Source organism: Ambystoma mexicanum, chromosome 12, assembly GCF_040938575.1.
Source record: "Ambystoma mexicanum isolate Mex_15411 chromosome 12, UKY_AmexF1_1, whole genome shotgun sequence".
Lineage (NCBI taxonomy): Eukaryota > Metazoa > Chordata > Amphibia > Caudata > Ambystomatidae > Ambystoma > Ambystoma mexicanum.
Genome location: NC_090936.1, coordinates 692361643 through 692377479, shown reverse-complemented (window position 1 = coordinate 692377479; position 15837 = coordinate 692361643). Strand labels below are relative to the sequence as shown.

The following is a 15837-nucleotide window of genomic DNA, read 5'->3' as shown; positions in this document are numbered from 1 at the left end:
TACAAGTTTCCAGGGTATGGATAGGATTGCTTAGCGAGCGGAATAAAGACAAAAGGGTCAAGATGTGGAGACTTTCTCTGGGATGAGGAGATACTCACATTCCACGCTTGGGTTTGGAACAGCCAACTGGGTCTGGTCACCACACGGCGGACGTGCCTTACAGCAAACACAAGGGCAATTCTGGTCACCAGATGGCAAGTACAGCTGGGCAATTCGGGTCACTGGATGGCAGCTGGCATGCAGTTAGTGGGCAAAAGCCAGGCTGGTTTCAGGATGCTTCCCAAAAAAAACACCACAGCTTCTCCTTTTGGGTATTGGGATTTTTAGTGGGGTTTCAGGATTGAGGCCTTGTGGGATGGTCAGCAATGCCTTGGCCTTGTTGGGATAGGATCAGCTATGCTCTGGCTTTTCAGTGGGATCTGAGTCTGACGAGATCAATATGGAAGATCAGGAACCCCAGTGCAGGAAATTCAGAAAGAAACTGTCCAGAGTTCTGTCAACCACTCTTAATATAGAGCATGGTGACATCACAGAATTATTGGTGGGTAGACCCGAGCTAGGCCTACCTCCAAGACTCTGATAGGTCAGCCTAAATTAATTGCCTCCTCGAGGAGGAGTCCCAGTTTACGAGGCTGCATTTTATGAGGTAAAAAAGTAATCCCACAGCCCTTTTTGCCACAATCCAGTTTTGCCATAAATGGCACATTTTTATAGTTGGGGCCTCTTAAATTACATAAGCAGGTTACATATTTTATGCAGAACATGCCAGTACAACTCGGCAGTCTGTAACATTGTTTCGCCCATCTAATAATCTTTGGTCATTTTTAATGTGAAACATTCAGCCTAAAATTCTATAACTTTAGGTGTTTATCATGGGGCCTTTGTTAATTTTTAACATTCCATCATCTGTCCTCCCCCCCCCCCCCCCCCATGAGTCACACTCTTCTGGCGTTCGTGTCCCACAGCCAAGATATCTTACCTGAAAGCCATGAAAATCATATTTAAACTGTATAACTTTTACATTTTTGCGAAGTCCTGTTGCAAAGATAAAAGTCCTACAAATCTTCACTGCCAGCAACCAGAACAAGTAAAGAACAAAGGTTTAATTCCCATGGAACGCCTTACCATTAGCCCACAACCTTGAGTGCATATGGGACGCGAAGGAGAAAAGATCCCCAAGAGAGTCCCCAGTGACTTCTCAATAAGGGATCATGGGGGACAAGTCGTCAAGGCATTACAGGAACCAGACAGCTCAGGGGATTCAATTGCAAAAAAGGGGACATTCTACAGAGTAAATACCCTATGACAACTTCACCAGGACCCAATATTTAACTTCAGTGAGCTAGGAAATATTTTATAACAAATTGTGTCATCTGAAGAGCAAGGGGTATCAACTCGGAGCTCCCCTGCTATTCTATGCCCTAATGATCTAGATTTAAACAGGCACTATCAAAACTGCTGGGAGCTATTTAGCCTACACGAGCTTGGCTAGCTTTATAACAGCTACCAGGGGCTCATCACTACCAGGCAACTGGTGTCATAAAAGCATACCCATGCGACATCAAATGTGTATGGCAAACATGTATAAACTAGTATGGAGATCTCTAAAAACATTTAACGAATAATTAGTCCATTTAGTTATTCAGCATCCTATCTGAAAATTAAATTAGCAGCACAACATGTATTAGATCATTGTTTCACAAAGCACTCTGGTTTACTGGATGATGCCTAAACTTCTGCTAAGCCAGTCTTTATTTTGACACGTGGATAATAAATACTCCGCAAAGAGGACATCTTGCCACTACCAGTTAGAGAAAGGACTTTGAAGATGAAAGCATTTTTTAGCCCTAGATATTAAGGACCATGGATGTCCTTTGAGGTGACCACCCATCAGACTAAAGGACGTGCTAGGATGGCACCCAAGCCAAACTATAAATATTCATTAAAACAACCATTTGGAAGCAGACACCAGCACCTATTTTGTATGGGGGATGGTATTTGTAGTAACTGGTTCACAGGGAAGATAAGCGAAGTATGCATGAGGTGGTAAGTATATGAAAGTAGAGGAAGCTTTATTATGTTACAGGGTATAAAGTATGAAGGAGGGAGAGGGGGTCAGGTAAATACATCCTACAAGCAATAACTCCATCCTCAATACGAACCGATACCCCTAGAACACTGAGGGAACTCAGGGTTCCACTAACCCTAACATTCCATGAGCTTGCATTACATACAGCACACTACACATCCCTTTCCTTATAATTGGTTTATTTATATGTCGCTTATACACTGGTGAAGTGCTTCAAAGCAGGAAGGTAACAAGGGAATGCAGTAAGCATTCTTAGGCCTAGAAGATTCCGAATGACCTAAACAGAAAAACTAGCATACTAGGCCAGACGACATTTCTACTAGTGCAAGTGCATGAAGTGGCACAGTGGAGACCAAGTTCGGGGAGGGGGAGTGGAGAAACATTGTGGGGGGAGAGGAAAGGCAAATTAACGGGTCCTAGTACATTTAGGTCATGGATATGTACAGAGGTGCAGAGAAGCAGGGGGTGGGGGAGTTAGTCCGGTCAAGCAGGACTTTGGGTTAGGTGCAGAGAGGTTTCCCCTCTCAAGGAGCAAGTAAGCTGAAAATGCAGAGGACCGAAGGTAAGTGCAAAAGACTGGCGGGGGAGCCTGGGACCTGTAGGTTCTGGAGGTGAACCAGGCAACCAGTCAGCAAAAACTGAACAGAGTTGGAGAGGCGAAGGAGGGTGGAGAGAAAGAAAGGCGGTTAGCGAGAGAGAGAGGGAGAGAAATGTAAGATCTTGGAGTTTTTGGAACTCAAGGTGCTCCGGCTCAAGACGGAGATGGGCAGCAAGGCTATTCCACAGGGAAGCACCAGCACAGGATAAAAGGAAGCAACAGGAAGGGGGAAACACTGACACACCAGACATGATCCCGTACACAAAACACCCAACCAAATTCATAAACATTACCACATTCACAACAATTAAAGTGTATTCAACACACTGCCTATCCATCATAATCCACCAAGTAAACATCCCACCATATATCCGGGACTGCCATCCCGAACCTCGACGCTGCCACAGAGTACAAACCATTCAACACTACATCCACAACCATCTCAGCGTACCAACCTTTCACCCCAGCCTGCCACACAGGGTCTCGGGCCTGCCACGCCTGAGCACGTTCGCAACCATCTAAAAATAACCATAACTAACTTGAATCGGTTATCAACAAAGCCAGAACCTAACACCACCACACTCTCGCATTAGGATTCTGTCACAAGCAAAACCAACTCCAAAACAAAACCTTCACCAAGACAACACCTAATCACCTGACACCAACCACCACATCGAACCACATATCCCCAAAATGCACACAAATGCAAAGAAAAAGGAAAGCCACAAACGATACAAAGAGTACAAGAAACTTAAGTTGCTGCTAGAGAAGCAGAACACGGGAAAAGACAGGTTAATTACTCCTGGGCAACTGCGTAGAGAACATTGAATATTTGCATGTATGTGAACACAACTAGTATACATTTCTTTACTTTTTCAGAATTATAGCACTTTTTATTTAGGCATTTGTAGAGCGCGCTGCATCATACATTCCACACAATGGCGTCTAAATACATTATAAGGCTCACTGACCAATAACCGCCATTCACACACTCCAAAGATCTGAATGGCTCACAGACCACAACTGCCTGCCCACGGCAGAAGAACAGAAATATTGTAGAACAGGCAAAACGACACATCACAATCATTCATTACAGAACAATGGCAGCTAGCATACATTTGTAAATTCACATTTTTCAAAATATTAAAACTCATGTGGCGTGGTACACAGCAAATTTCAACAGCAGGTTTTAACAATACAATCAGAGTTCCCTGCCAGCAGTGTTGATCAGGCACCACTGACGGAAATGAAAGGATGTACTCCAACTCAGCGACACTAATAGATGTCAAATACTTATAATACATTTATAAATCTTATCCTATAACACTGCCCCACACAACTCCTTCCATGTACATTTCAGCAAGGGAAAGGTTTACTGAACTGTATGTGTAAGTGCGGCAGTATGTTTAGATACTGCACTTCCATTCATTTACAATGTCTCATTAAATGGAATTTTTTGGAGGTGAATTTAAAACGCCTTTCCTAGCATTCCATGGGCTTGCATTACATACAGCAATACACGCAGCACACTACAGTTTTCTTGGACAAAGAATTGTGAAACAGTTTCATAGTGGTTGGCTCACATTCTACACAATTTTTCATAGATGTGCGACACACTGCCAAATTACATTACCTTGCTTGCGGCAGGCATAGATTTTTTTGTCTGTGACAAAACGCTGTTATTGAGGGATGAATCGCTTACATCGGAAGTGAAACTCGATTTGTCCGAATGAATATCTTCTGATGACATGGCGCTGCACGACTGCTTTTTTTGAGGACTCGGCTTTTTGCTGGTCCTCAACTGAAAGTGAACATGTGTATCGGTTATAAGATAAACCACACTATGAGGAATCATTTTAGATTTTGTTCATGATTGGTATAACTATTTTGTAGCATACTTTGTATTGCATATAACATGGAATTAGCACTTACAAAATAAAAAATCTAGGAAGGTCTATGCCAACATTGGAACAGTTATATACTTAGTGCATTGATGCAAAGCTAAAACATTAAAAGATAACATTTAGAATCAAGTTGATCAAACATCAATGATGCATAATCGGACCAGTGAGACATGGAATGAACACAAACTTTTGTCCTCCAGATTTGTTCTAGTGCTCCTTTCTACACTTTCATAAAAACAGCGTTAATGTCGAACAGATAAGTTTGTAGGTCACCAGAAGGTCTGGAGAGCAGAAAGTTGTTTCTTGTAGTGCCAGAACCTTAATCAGAAAGCTACCATAATGAGGACTTAACAGCCAGGGTAATTGCGTAGATTGCCAGGACACCAAGTATTGGAGAGCAATTTTATGCAGAGGAAAAGAGAACGGAGGGTCTCCATAGGAGAGAATGCAAGTGGGTTGAAAATTACCAGAGACTGCCTTGAGCGGTATTTTCCCCATGCCAAATAAGCAGGGAAGGAAGGAGACCTTGACAGTCAGGTTACAGAGGTAGGCAAAGATAATTGGCAGAATGTGCAAGGGACAGTTAATAACAAGGCAAAAGTAGCAGTTTCAAGCAGGATCAGCTGTGAATCTGTTGCTGGAGCAGGCATGTTCAGTTTTCATTTAGTGGCCGATGGCAAACAACTTGCAAATATCATTAAGAAGGTATATCACAATTACATAGCCTCTGAAAGGTTGGACTGCTCATGTCTGTTCTACAGTTGATCTCAGTACCAAGCAGATAGCTTTCAATCAAGTTCCACCAAGCCCAATCAATGGAGGCAAAAGAACATCTTTTAATAATCTCGAGTTCCCTTAGGAGGCAAACTCAAAAACCCAGAAGAGGACGCAACTCTTTTCAAAATAAGAATTTGACTAACAATTGTGCCATTAAAAATGACACCAGTAATATTTCAGTCATTCCTATAATTTGTATAATATATGAAAGATGAAAAAGAATGATGATGTTAAGGGAAAAGAACATTTTAGAGCTGTGGAGGGGCATATTTCTTTATGTGATGCAACAGGGTAAGGGAGTATGGTAAGGAGGGGTTGGTTTATTATATTTGCCAGATACTGTGGTATATCATGAGACGGACAAGGTGGTATTGTGGTTTTATATATTCTAGATCAGGAAAAAAAAGAAAATCCTGTTAAAGGGAGCTTGTCCTCCATCCACAATCTTATGCTTACCAGAGTTCTGTCCCTACCACTGTAAAAGAAACAAATTCAACAAGTGATACACTTGGGCCTCGGCCCGAGCACATGACTAATGGTTGGCTTCTGACCACCACCCTTGTGTGATATTCTCAATGGGGGCTCCCTGCCCATGTGTATACAGTAAGCCAGTAGCTTAAATGGCTCTCCAACCTTTTCCTGTCTGTAATTCACAATTCAGTCAAATACATGCCTCTTGTTTGTGTTCTTAGGTGGGGATGAATTGCCCAGGTTCCCACACTCCGTTTTTTCTTGTACTCTTTCTCCCAAGAAAGATGCAGGTGTTTCCCATTCACTAGGTAGCTCTTGATCGTTGTCCCACCTTGGGATTCAGTTCCACTCACCCCACCTTGTGCTCTAGTTCCCCGTCACTGTGACTTGGGGGTTTGGTGGCTGACTGAGTCTTGGGGTTTCGTTTCTCTTAACACTGCCTTGGGGGTATCTAGTCCATCACCCAACCTTGAGGTTTCTTGGGCCTCTCCTCCCCTCATAGTTCCCAGGAGCCACCTCATCCTTTGGCGGTGCACCTTCAAGACATGGGCGAGTTCAGCAGCTGCAGCACGACCGCTTCTGTTCCCTTCAGACGTTGCATATTAGGCAGACTGCGCCCTCCCCTTAGCCAGCCCTCCTGAGGGACCCTGGTGGTGGAGTCTGTTTGCCCGGTTCTATGGATCTGCGGTGGCATGTGGTAGGAACTAGAGGACTGGGCGGGCACTTCGAGCTCCTGGTCTGGAAGGGCTGGGAGTATTTTGTGGGCTCGGCTACAGCCCACATCGCCACACCTGGCCTACGCTCAAACACCTACCAAGAGGCGGTTTATGCCTCTCTAGCTCCCCGGGTTTCCCTTCTCCCCGTTTCGAATGTGCATTGGCGCCATCTCTCAGTCAAGGAGTTGGCCGTTCAAGCTTGTGCTCATTCTATGAGAGTACAGTGCACAGGGTCAGAAACCATACCAGCCATACTTACAGAAAGTTTCATATCATACAATTTAAGTCCCATACATCCAACAAAAACATTGGGATTTTGAGAATAGGGAGGATTACTGCCATCAATTTTCCTTGTCCTGCGCCCTCGTGGATGGACAATGAGCAGCCATAACTTAGACCTTATCTCTCGACAATCCCAGATGTTCGAATAACTTCTTCAGGAACCATGTTCACAAGAGATAAGTGGAGAAATGGATGCCAAATCCTCCTGCCCCAGAGGCATAAGATTCAGGGTCTTTCGAAGCCTGACTGGCAACAGCCACGCCATGACCCAGGCCATGGAGGTCTTTGAGACTGATCTTCCTGAGAATGAGGGGAAGGGAGGGAATTGTGAGATGATGAACCAGGAATGAGACATGGACACAGACTTATGGTTTTGGCCATAAACGAATTAAAATACAAAGGGGTTGGGGAAATGCCTCTGTGTCCCTACTCCAAGAGGTTTCCCTACCTCAAACATTACAGCTCTGTCAGGTGTCAGAATGTCCAAAGTAAATCATTCTGTGCCAAAGTACTATTCTGGCCCTCACATTCTAACAAAAATGCACAACTCCAACACAAAGGTTCCAGAAGGACAGCATTCCTTATTCCAGAGGGTGGTTCCCTTCCCTTGGATTTCTCTTCACCTTTGTATATTCAAAGATATCAGTTCCTTGAGTTTCTCCATCTACAACACAACTTGTACACAAAACAACTTGGCTCTGTTTTCATCTTGTGAGGATACCTGGTGTATTCTCCTGCCAGATTTTCACTCCTTTTCCTGATCTGCAATACAACTGGTAAATAAAAACTTGGCTTTAAATCTGTATCTTAGTCTTGTTAGGATACCTAGTGAGCTCCCTTGTCAGCTTTTCATTCCTCTTCTCTTGTTCAACAATATAGATAATGTGGCTGCAAGTTTGTATCTTGGTAGGATACCTGCAGTACACTTGCCAGGTTTTCACTCCTCTTCGGTTTCAGACAACCTTTTGCTAGTCCCGATATATCCTTCTCAGGACCCTGTTTGTTGATGCATTTCTTATACACTGTTTAGTTTGTCTTGGCCTGGTGTGCTTCCCCTCCAGGGGTCCCGCATGAACCCTTTTGTACTTGCCTGGTATACGCTCCTGCCAGGACTTTCTTAAATGAACACACTTGCAACTGCGTGTATACGCTGCTGTCAGGGCTTTCTCAAGTGTGTATTGCATATACTCAGATTTGAAAAGCTCTTTTCTCTTTTGCCATGCAACAAAATGCTCAATCTTTGCAGCACGTTAATCGCTTCCTCAATGTTTGTTCGCATGCGACATGGCTGCCAATACGCCAGTGTCCCCGTTTCCTCATCAGGCGAGACTAGCTGGTGTATTTCCTCCTTCCTGCAGCAAGCCGGTGGTGGTCGTTCAGCATCTCTCCCAGTTTCAACACCTTAAATTCCTGGGCTTCTCTGCCCCTCATGGTTCCTTCTGCTTTGGGTCTGGTAGCGCTTATGTCGGAGAAACCATCCAACACCTACGAACACCCAGGAGCCCGGCGTTGGCTTCTGGCATTCCCAGAGCATTTTCTTTTTCGTGAACAGGTTTTCTTCTCTGCCTCCTTGAGCCAGATGAACTCTCCAGAGCCCCACGGTCTCCTGATCCAAACTGAGAGAAACAGCTTTCTCCTTCCAGCAGCGCGTGCCAGTCAGCTTTGGCTGCCGTTTAAAATTCCCAGCTACAGGTTTGCATAAACTAGAGCGCAGCCTGAACTTTTGTTCTTTTCCGCTCTGCATTACTGGCCTAATCTTCCTCGCCCCAGTATCCTTGTAGTTATGGGAATGGTAGTGCATACTTCATTCTTTGATGTGATATATGGAATTTATAATGCACCTAAACATGAGTGTTTCAAGGCGCCACGAGGCAAACGGGGGAACAGAGGGAAGACAGACAATCTAATTAGGCCAGGTGACATTGAGATTGTGAAAGGGCAGGGGGAAGGGGAAATGTGCAGGGGGCTAGGGCGAGGAGGCAGTGCAGTACATGGGAACAAGAGTAAAATAAATAGAATATAGCAATAAGTAAAGGTGCAGACAGTTGGTGGCAAGTGCTGGTAGGGGACTGTAGGGATACAGTAAAACCGTCCCTGTGCTGGGGATGACAGGGAGGCAGTGCAGGGGTGCAACTGGAAGGGGGGGGCTGGGCTCGAGATCAGAGGGTGGCCAGGTGACAAGTGTAATTTCAGCCAGGAGTTTCGCAGGGGAGAGGAGGAAAGAAAGCAGAAGCAAAGAGGAAGCTTTTGAGGTGCTTCGGGAAACAGATGGTTCTCCTCACGTTTCAGGGAGCCTGTTCCAGAGGGAGGCCCCAGCCGAATAAAGATCTACCACCAACTCGTTGCTTGGAGAAGCGACTTACCCTGAGGGAGTTGGATGAGCGAAGAGCTTGAGAAGGAAGATATTTAGGAACAGAGAGTTGAAGGTATTGATTCAGAGGCCCCAGATGGCCTATACATACAAAGTCTGGGTAAGGTTTCTTTAAGGGCAAGTCGGCTCTGAATGACTTGCAGGTAGAGTCTAAAAAGGTGTTGACAGGTCTTCAATACAGAAAAGGTCTTCAGTATTCTTCGTACATGGGTGAGGGGAGGGGTCACAATATGCCATAATGGCATTGGGTATGGAGTATCCTTGAGAAGAAGGGGGATACCATGCATTGTCCGACTCTGCCCTGCTATACACAGAGGTTGTTCCCACCACAAACCCCCATGTGATCCTCCCTTATATAGCCACCCCCAGGATCCGGTAGAGGCTGCCGTCTCCTGGCCACATGGTGAGTGGTCAACTCACAGCCCGGAAAGGAGTGATGAAACCATCGGATTCATCACAGAATGCAGAAATTGCTATCCTCTCCAGAGATCAACAGACCATCCCAGAGACTGTTCCGATGTCTGCACAGCAAGGAGGCAAAGAGCAGAGTTACAAAATGAGGGGATGCATTGCTTTAAAAACAGGTCCTGTAACACCTCAGAGTGGAGCTCCCTCATGAAGACACGCCTCCAATGTGATGAGGGTAACCACCTCAGATCTCCTCTCCAAGGAGGTCTGGTTTTCCGTCTCAGCCAGAGTCAAGGACCGTCACCATGGAACCGAACACCTCCACATTGCAGGCCAGCTGTATAGGTAGGGCGCTGCAAATAAAATCTTGATGAAACAGGAGCTGGGCTATTCCCCCAATTCCTTACCTTATCCTTTCATGAGACAGACACCAATGTGTATTTTCTAGGGGATCCCTCGTTAATTATAAATAACAAACATTCCTACACTTTTAATCACCCTTTAGTTTCCCCTGGCATGAGATTTTTCTAAAAGTATCTGCCCTCACAGTCCACTGCTCTTTAGAGGGATCACTGGGAGACCCACAGGGTGGAAGTGACTGACCAGCCCCTGGACCTGCACCTGGTCCATCCCCTATATACATAAGGATGCACCTACCATTTCCTTTTCACCAACACTTCCATCCTTTCTAAGCCATTAACCCTATCCCCTCTATATACCCTACCCCTACTTAAATATTAACATGCACTATACGTTCATACAACTATAAACGTGCACCCATCTACATATTTAAATATAGAAAACATTTTACAAAGGGGGTGTGCTGCTGCAATCAGCCACCCTTTTCTGTACCTTTGGTGGTGTCGTCCTGTAATCTGCCACCACTGTACATGGGGCTATCCGGGCTGTTCTTCTAGGGTAGCCCTGTCCACCAGGTGCAGTCCCAGTCACTTGCCACTTCTGGCCTGCAGCCTCTATGCGCGCCATGATCAATGCCACACCCTCTGCCTAGTTATCTTCTAGACATCCCTATGCCGTCAGGGCTGCCCATCAACAGTGCCATGCCACACCCTGTGTTGTTCAGCTGCCCCTTGCCATTGTCACCACTGCAGCCCACAGCCTTTATAAACTTCTTGGGTGGCCACATTCCTGGGAGGTGGGGGCGACCATGATCACTGCCTAGCCCTAGAGGAATTTTTTCTACAGACGCATTCCAGTTTGAATGGGGAAGCTGCCATCCTTAAACGCTATGCCTCGGTGCCCATATCTTCATCTGGCCTGCGAGGCTGGAGCAGCCTGGGGACTTCTATTCACCTGGACTGCTCAGACAGCTCAGGGCTTCTTTCAAGGCTTTTCAGGGCTTGTCCAAACTGACCCTGGCCAGGCCAATGGGGGCACGCCCATGATGCTCCATGTGGGCTGCATGGGATGGGCTCACAGCCAGCATAGCCCTGTGGGTGCACAGGATGCTCCAGGAAAGCAGCCTGCCCATGGTACGGATGCCAGACGCACCAGACCAAACAGTTGTCTTTAGGCAAAGGGGTGGGGGAGTTCCACTCTGGGTCATGGCCCCCACAGGAGCAGTTTTCCTACTTCTCTCTCCAATGGTTTTCCCTTTCGTTAGCAGTTTTTCATCTTTTTTTTTAGATTGATCTCCCCTTCCAAGCACACTTCGAGGGCAGATGAGTTTTGATCATTGTCTCCAACATTCCATCCAGCCCCATGGTGGACTGGATGGATCAAGCCAGGTAAGTCAAGTAAAACAAACCTGCATATATTTATTTATACACCCTGGCATCCATGTCTTTATGTCCAGATTTCCCTGAGGGGGAAAAGTATGGAGCCCTTTCTGCCGGGCCCAGTTTGGGCCACAGCTACAAGTCTGCCGAAGGGCACATTGCCAGTTACACAGCCAGTGCGATGAGCCGTGGCGACCTGGTCCCCATTCAAACAGTTCACGTAAAGGATTGCAGTGTGTGGTCCATCAGGAACTAGATGCAAGAGTTCTTGATCATCAGAAGGAAGGCATTGAATATGGCCTGAGCTCCAGAGCATTGACGTGCAATAGGAGTTCACAATTCCACAAATTGTGCACACTGCGGACTATCCAGGGTTGTTTCCCCATCTCAGGGAAGTTTGTAGTTCTGGTCCATGTGGGAGGGATGCGGGAGGTAATCAACAAAACTGGACCTGGTTGGAGTGATTGCTCCAACACCTCAAATATGTGTGAAAAGACATCAGAATCTGGTTCAATTGACTGCAGGTGCACTGCTTCAGAACAGACTAAAGCCAAATAATGACAGAATCCTCATCTTGAGCTGGTGGGAGGCACAGACAGGACAAAATGCCAAGAGGCACAGTAGTCTCTGGGATAACCATATTATGGTCGTAGGGTTGGTCAATAAACGTGAGCAAGTTGAGATGTCCTGGAACAACTCCTCCATAGGGGAGACCCAGGCCAAGAGAGCATCCCAAACTAAGTCGATGGCGGTCAGCCTCTGATTTGGGTAAACGTCAAGAAGGGTTCAACAGACATTGGCGAAACAGAAGATCGAGCAGGACTCTGGTTTTCATCTCCTATGAACTGGTGGCCTAACCAGCCTGTCCCCGATATAAGGGTAGATGTGAATGCACCCCTTATGAGGAAGAATGTCAGATATTTTGCGAAGGTGGGTGGTGCTGCATTTAGAATGAAGGACAGTACCCTGTACTAAAACGGATGGCTCACAAGGGAGAAGTGTAGAAACTCTATGCAGGTCTAAAACTGGGATATGCAAATGGGAATCATTCAGATCCAGTGTACAGATCCAATCACCCTAGTAGAGGGCAGACTGGACCTGGGTGGTGTGACAGTCTTGAACAATTACACGTGTTTAAGTAGGCAGTTCCAATATGGTACTAAGAAAAGCCAGTTTTTTGGGCATCATAAACCTGAAGAAAAGAAAAAAAACAACCTCTGCCATAGCTCTGATATCCAAGTACCTCGGAAGCTAAAGAGCATCCTGAGCCAAACCAGAGGAGACTGGGGAGGGAGCTGTCGGAAGGAAAAAGTGATACCCACACTTGGCAACCAAGAGGACCTAAGCGCCAGAGGAAATTGCCCTCCATTCCTCCAAATGGAAAGAGAATCACCTTCCCAAAAGTGGAATGAGGTCAAACAAGCCCTGAGAAAGGAGTGGGGTGGAGTGCTGCACCCCACCCTTCCTGGGCTTGAAGTGGAAGCATCAGCCTGTGTAGCCCAACTCTCCAATACACACCCTTAAAAGAACATGACCTACCTTCCTACTGGCTGCTCTTCCAAAGTCATAATGGGCACCTTCTCCTTCCCTACTTCAGTCTCTGCCTGTGGCGTCCTCCAGTGCTCCATTCTTTCACCTTGGCTCTTTTTTTATTTAAACTTTATTGCTGGCATCTTACAGTACAGGGATCATATATGACTTTAGGAATTCATAGCTCATTTAATTCAGTTAGATATACATTAACATACAATGTATTAATTAAGAATGCTATGGAGGGGGGGGTAAGAGGGATCTAGATTCGGCATATTGTCCTTTTACAGTCTAGGCAATTCATTCATCGGAGTGGTCTTCCCTGCTTCGTAAGTACTCCCAAGTACTGTACATTTATAAGGTCTCGAAGCCAGTTTCCATGGGTGGGAGGGGATTTGGATTTCCATTTCCTAAGGATGTTGCGCTTGGCCACTGCTCCTCCAACTGCAAATTGTCTGCGAGTTTTTATAGAGGCCTTCCCAATATCCCCGAGCAGATACTTCACTGGCGTGGCCGGGATGTGCATGTTCAGTATATTGCTCATGGTTTCCGCCATCTCTTCCCAGAATCGCTTGATCGGTGGGCATTCCCAGTACATATGAATTGACTTGGCGGCTACCACTCTGCACTTGGGACATGCGGTTTGTTTAGTCTGATCAAATTTGGAGATCTTACTTGGGGTAATGTGCAGGTGATTTAGGATTTTTAACTGTATGAGTCTGAAGTTAGCACATAGGGAGATGTCTTTGGTATATCTACAGTAATTTACCAATTTTTGCTCGTCGAGCACCATGTTGAGATCACCTTCCCATTTCCCCCCGCCCCACATCTCGTTCTTGGATGGGCTATTGTGTTGTACCATTTGGTACATTGTGGAGACATTGCTGGTGAAACAATCTGTCAGGATATCGGATAAGAATGTATGTGTAGGGGGAGCCATCGGGAAGGATGGCCATTTCTTCATGCAGGCTGCTTTCAAGTGTTGGTATTGTAGGATTGTGAATAGGCCAGGGCCCGTTCTGTTTTGATTATGGCAGCAGTAAGAAATCTTCCTTCAGGGAAGAGATTCCCGATTTTTGCCTTCTTGTCTGGGTCCCATCTTCTTTGAATGGTGTGGTCCATAGTGGGTTCAAGTGTGGGATAGTGCCATAGTGGTTGGTGTGGCCAGTATGGTGTGTCACATCCCACTCTTGAGTGTCCATGCCCGTACCGTTGAGGCTAGCGGGTCTGCTAGTACCCTCTCCTCCGGGGCCGTGGCAAATATACTCTTCAGGTTTAGGGGGGGATGCCGCAAACTCCTCAGCGCGTATATGTGCGAATTGCTCTGCTGTATTGTTCCAGTATTTGGCAAAGAATTCCTGTGCGGAGTAATAGTATAGGAGAAAGTCGGGAGCTGCCAGCTCCCTCGTGTCGTAGTTCTCACATAGCTTTGGCCAGCTGAGTCTGGTCGCGCCTCCTCCCCAGAAAAAAATTAGAGACCATTTTCTGTAGTGTATCAAAAGATTTGCCTCCTGGCCATATTGGGATGCCACTGAAGAGGTATGACAGTTTCAGTACTATCACCATTGTAAGGAGGAATTTGCGTCCATACAGGGACAGCGGCAGTTTGACCCATGCTTTCAGTTTGCATTCAAGTTGCACCAGGAATGTGGCGTAGTTATTGGTGTACAGGGTGAGCTCGTCTGTCGCCATTATAATGCCCAGATATCGTGCGTCGGTGGGGGACAAACGGAAGCCCTCCATGGTTGCGGTTCTGGTTGTAGAACTGGACAGTGGTATTATTTCTGACTTAGCCTGGTTTATCCTGTATCCAGAGTATTTTGTGAAGATTTCAATGTCTTGCATAATGGGTGGCAGATTATTGTCAGGGTTTCTGAGGTATAGCATTGTATCGTCCGCATAGAGATATGAACTGGGGGTTCCCCATGATTCAGATCTCTTTCCAGGCGTGTCTGAAACGTAGGTATGCTGCCATTCCTTCAATTGTTAATGCAAAACTTAGAGGGGAGAGGGGACACCCTGTCTGGTGCCCCTTTGTAGATTGAAGTGTGGCGATAGCGTCTTGTTGGTCCTCACTTTGGCGGTAGGATTACAGTACATCACCCCTATACTACGGAGAAAGCCATTTCCGAAACCCATCTTTAGTAGCACAGCGTACATGAACTTCCAGGATATGAGTCGGACGCCTTCTCCGCATCCAGGGTAACCACCACTGTTTTGGCCTGAGGATCCATCTGAGAGGCAATGGCGAAGAATCTCTGCAGGTTGAGAGCAGTAGATCTGCCTGGTATAAAGCCAGTCTGGTCCGGGTGTACTAATTTGGACATGTGTGTGTTCAATCTGTTGGCAATGGCTTTAGTGAAGATTTTGGTGTCCACATGGATTGGGGATAACGGCCTGTAAGAGGATGGATCTTGAGGGGGTTTAAGAGGTCTCAATAGGACCGTGATAATGGCTTCTCTCATGGAGGGTGGGAGAGTTCCCATTTCTATGGACTCCTCCCATACCTCTAGCAGTCTTGGGGCAAGTTCTTCGGTGAGGGTCTTGTAGAGACCCGCAGGTATGCCATCTGAACCAGGCGACCTGCCGGCCCCGAGGTCTTTAATTGCTTGTACTATTTCTTCCAGTGCTATGGGAAGGTCCATGGCGGCTCTGTCTTCTGGGGTCAGTGCGGGGAGCGGGAAGGAGTCCAGGTATTGTCGCAGCTCCTCTGTTGTAGCTTGGTCTGAGTTTGTGTAGAGCTCTGTGAAGAACCTCTGGAACTCCTCATTTACTCTTTGATGATCCACATGGGTCACCCCGGACTGGTCTGTAATGCTAGTAATTTGTTAATGTCTGTATTCAGACTTGATTAGATTGGCTAGCATTTTGCTGGATTTATTTCCCTCCCCATATTGCCTGACTGGTGGGTTGTGCCAGGTACCAGACCTCTCGTTCTGCCCGTGTCACAAA

At 46.3% G+C, this 15837-nt stretch overlaps 1 protein-coding gene across 2 annotated transcripts in view; it reads right to left on the bottom strand.

Moving 5' to 3' along the window:
- Positions 1–15837, bottom strand: part of GTSE1 (G2 and S-phase expressed 1) — a 1052868-nt gene that overhangs the window by 623767 nt on the left and 413264 nt on the right. For both annotated transcript variants that reach the window (XM_069629229.1, XM_069629230.1), the window contains exon 6: positions 4321–4488. In XM_069629229.1, coding sequence (XP_069485330.1) covers positions 4321–4488 — 168 coding nt within the window. The remainder of the gene's footprint in view (positions 1–4320; positions 4489–15837) is intronic.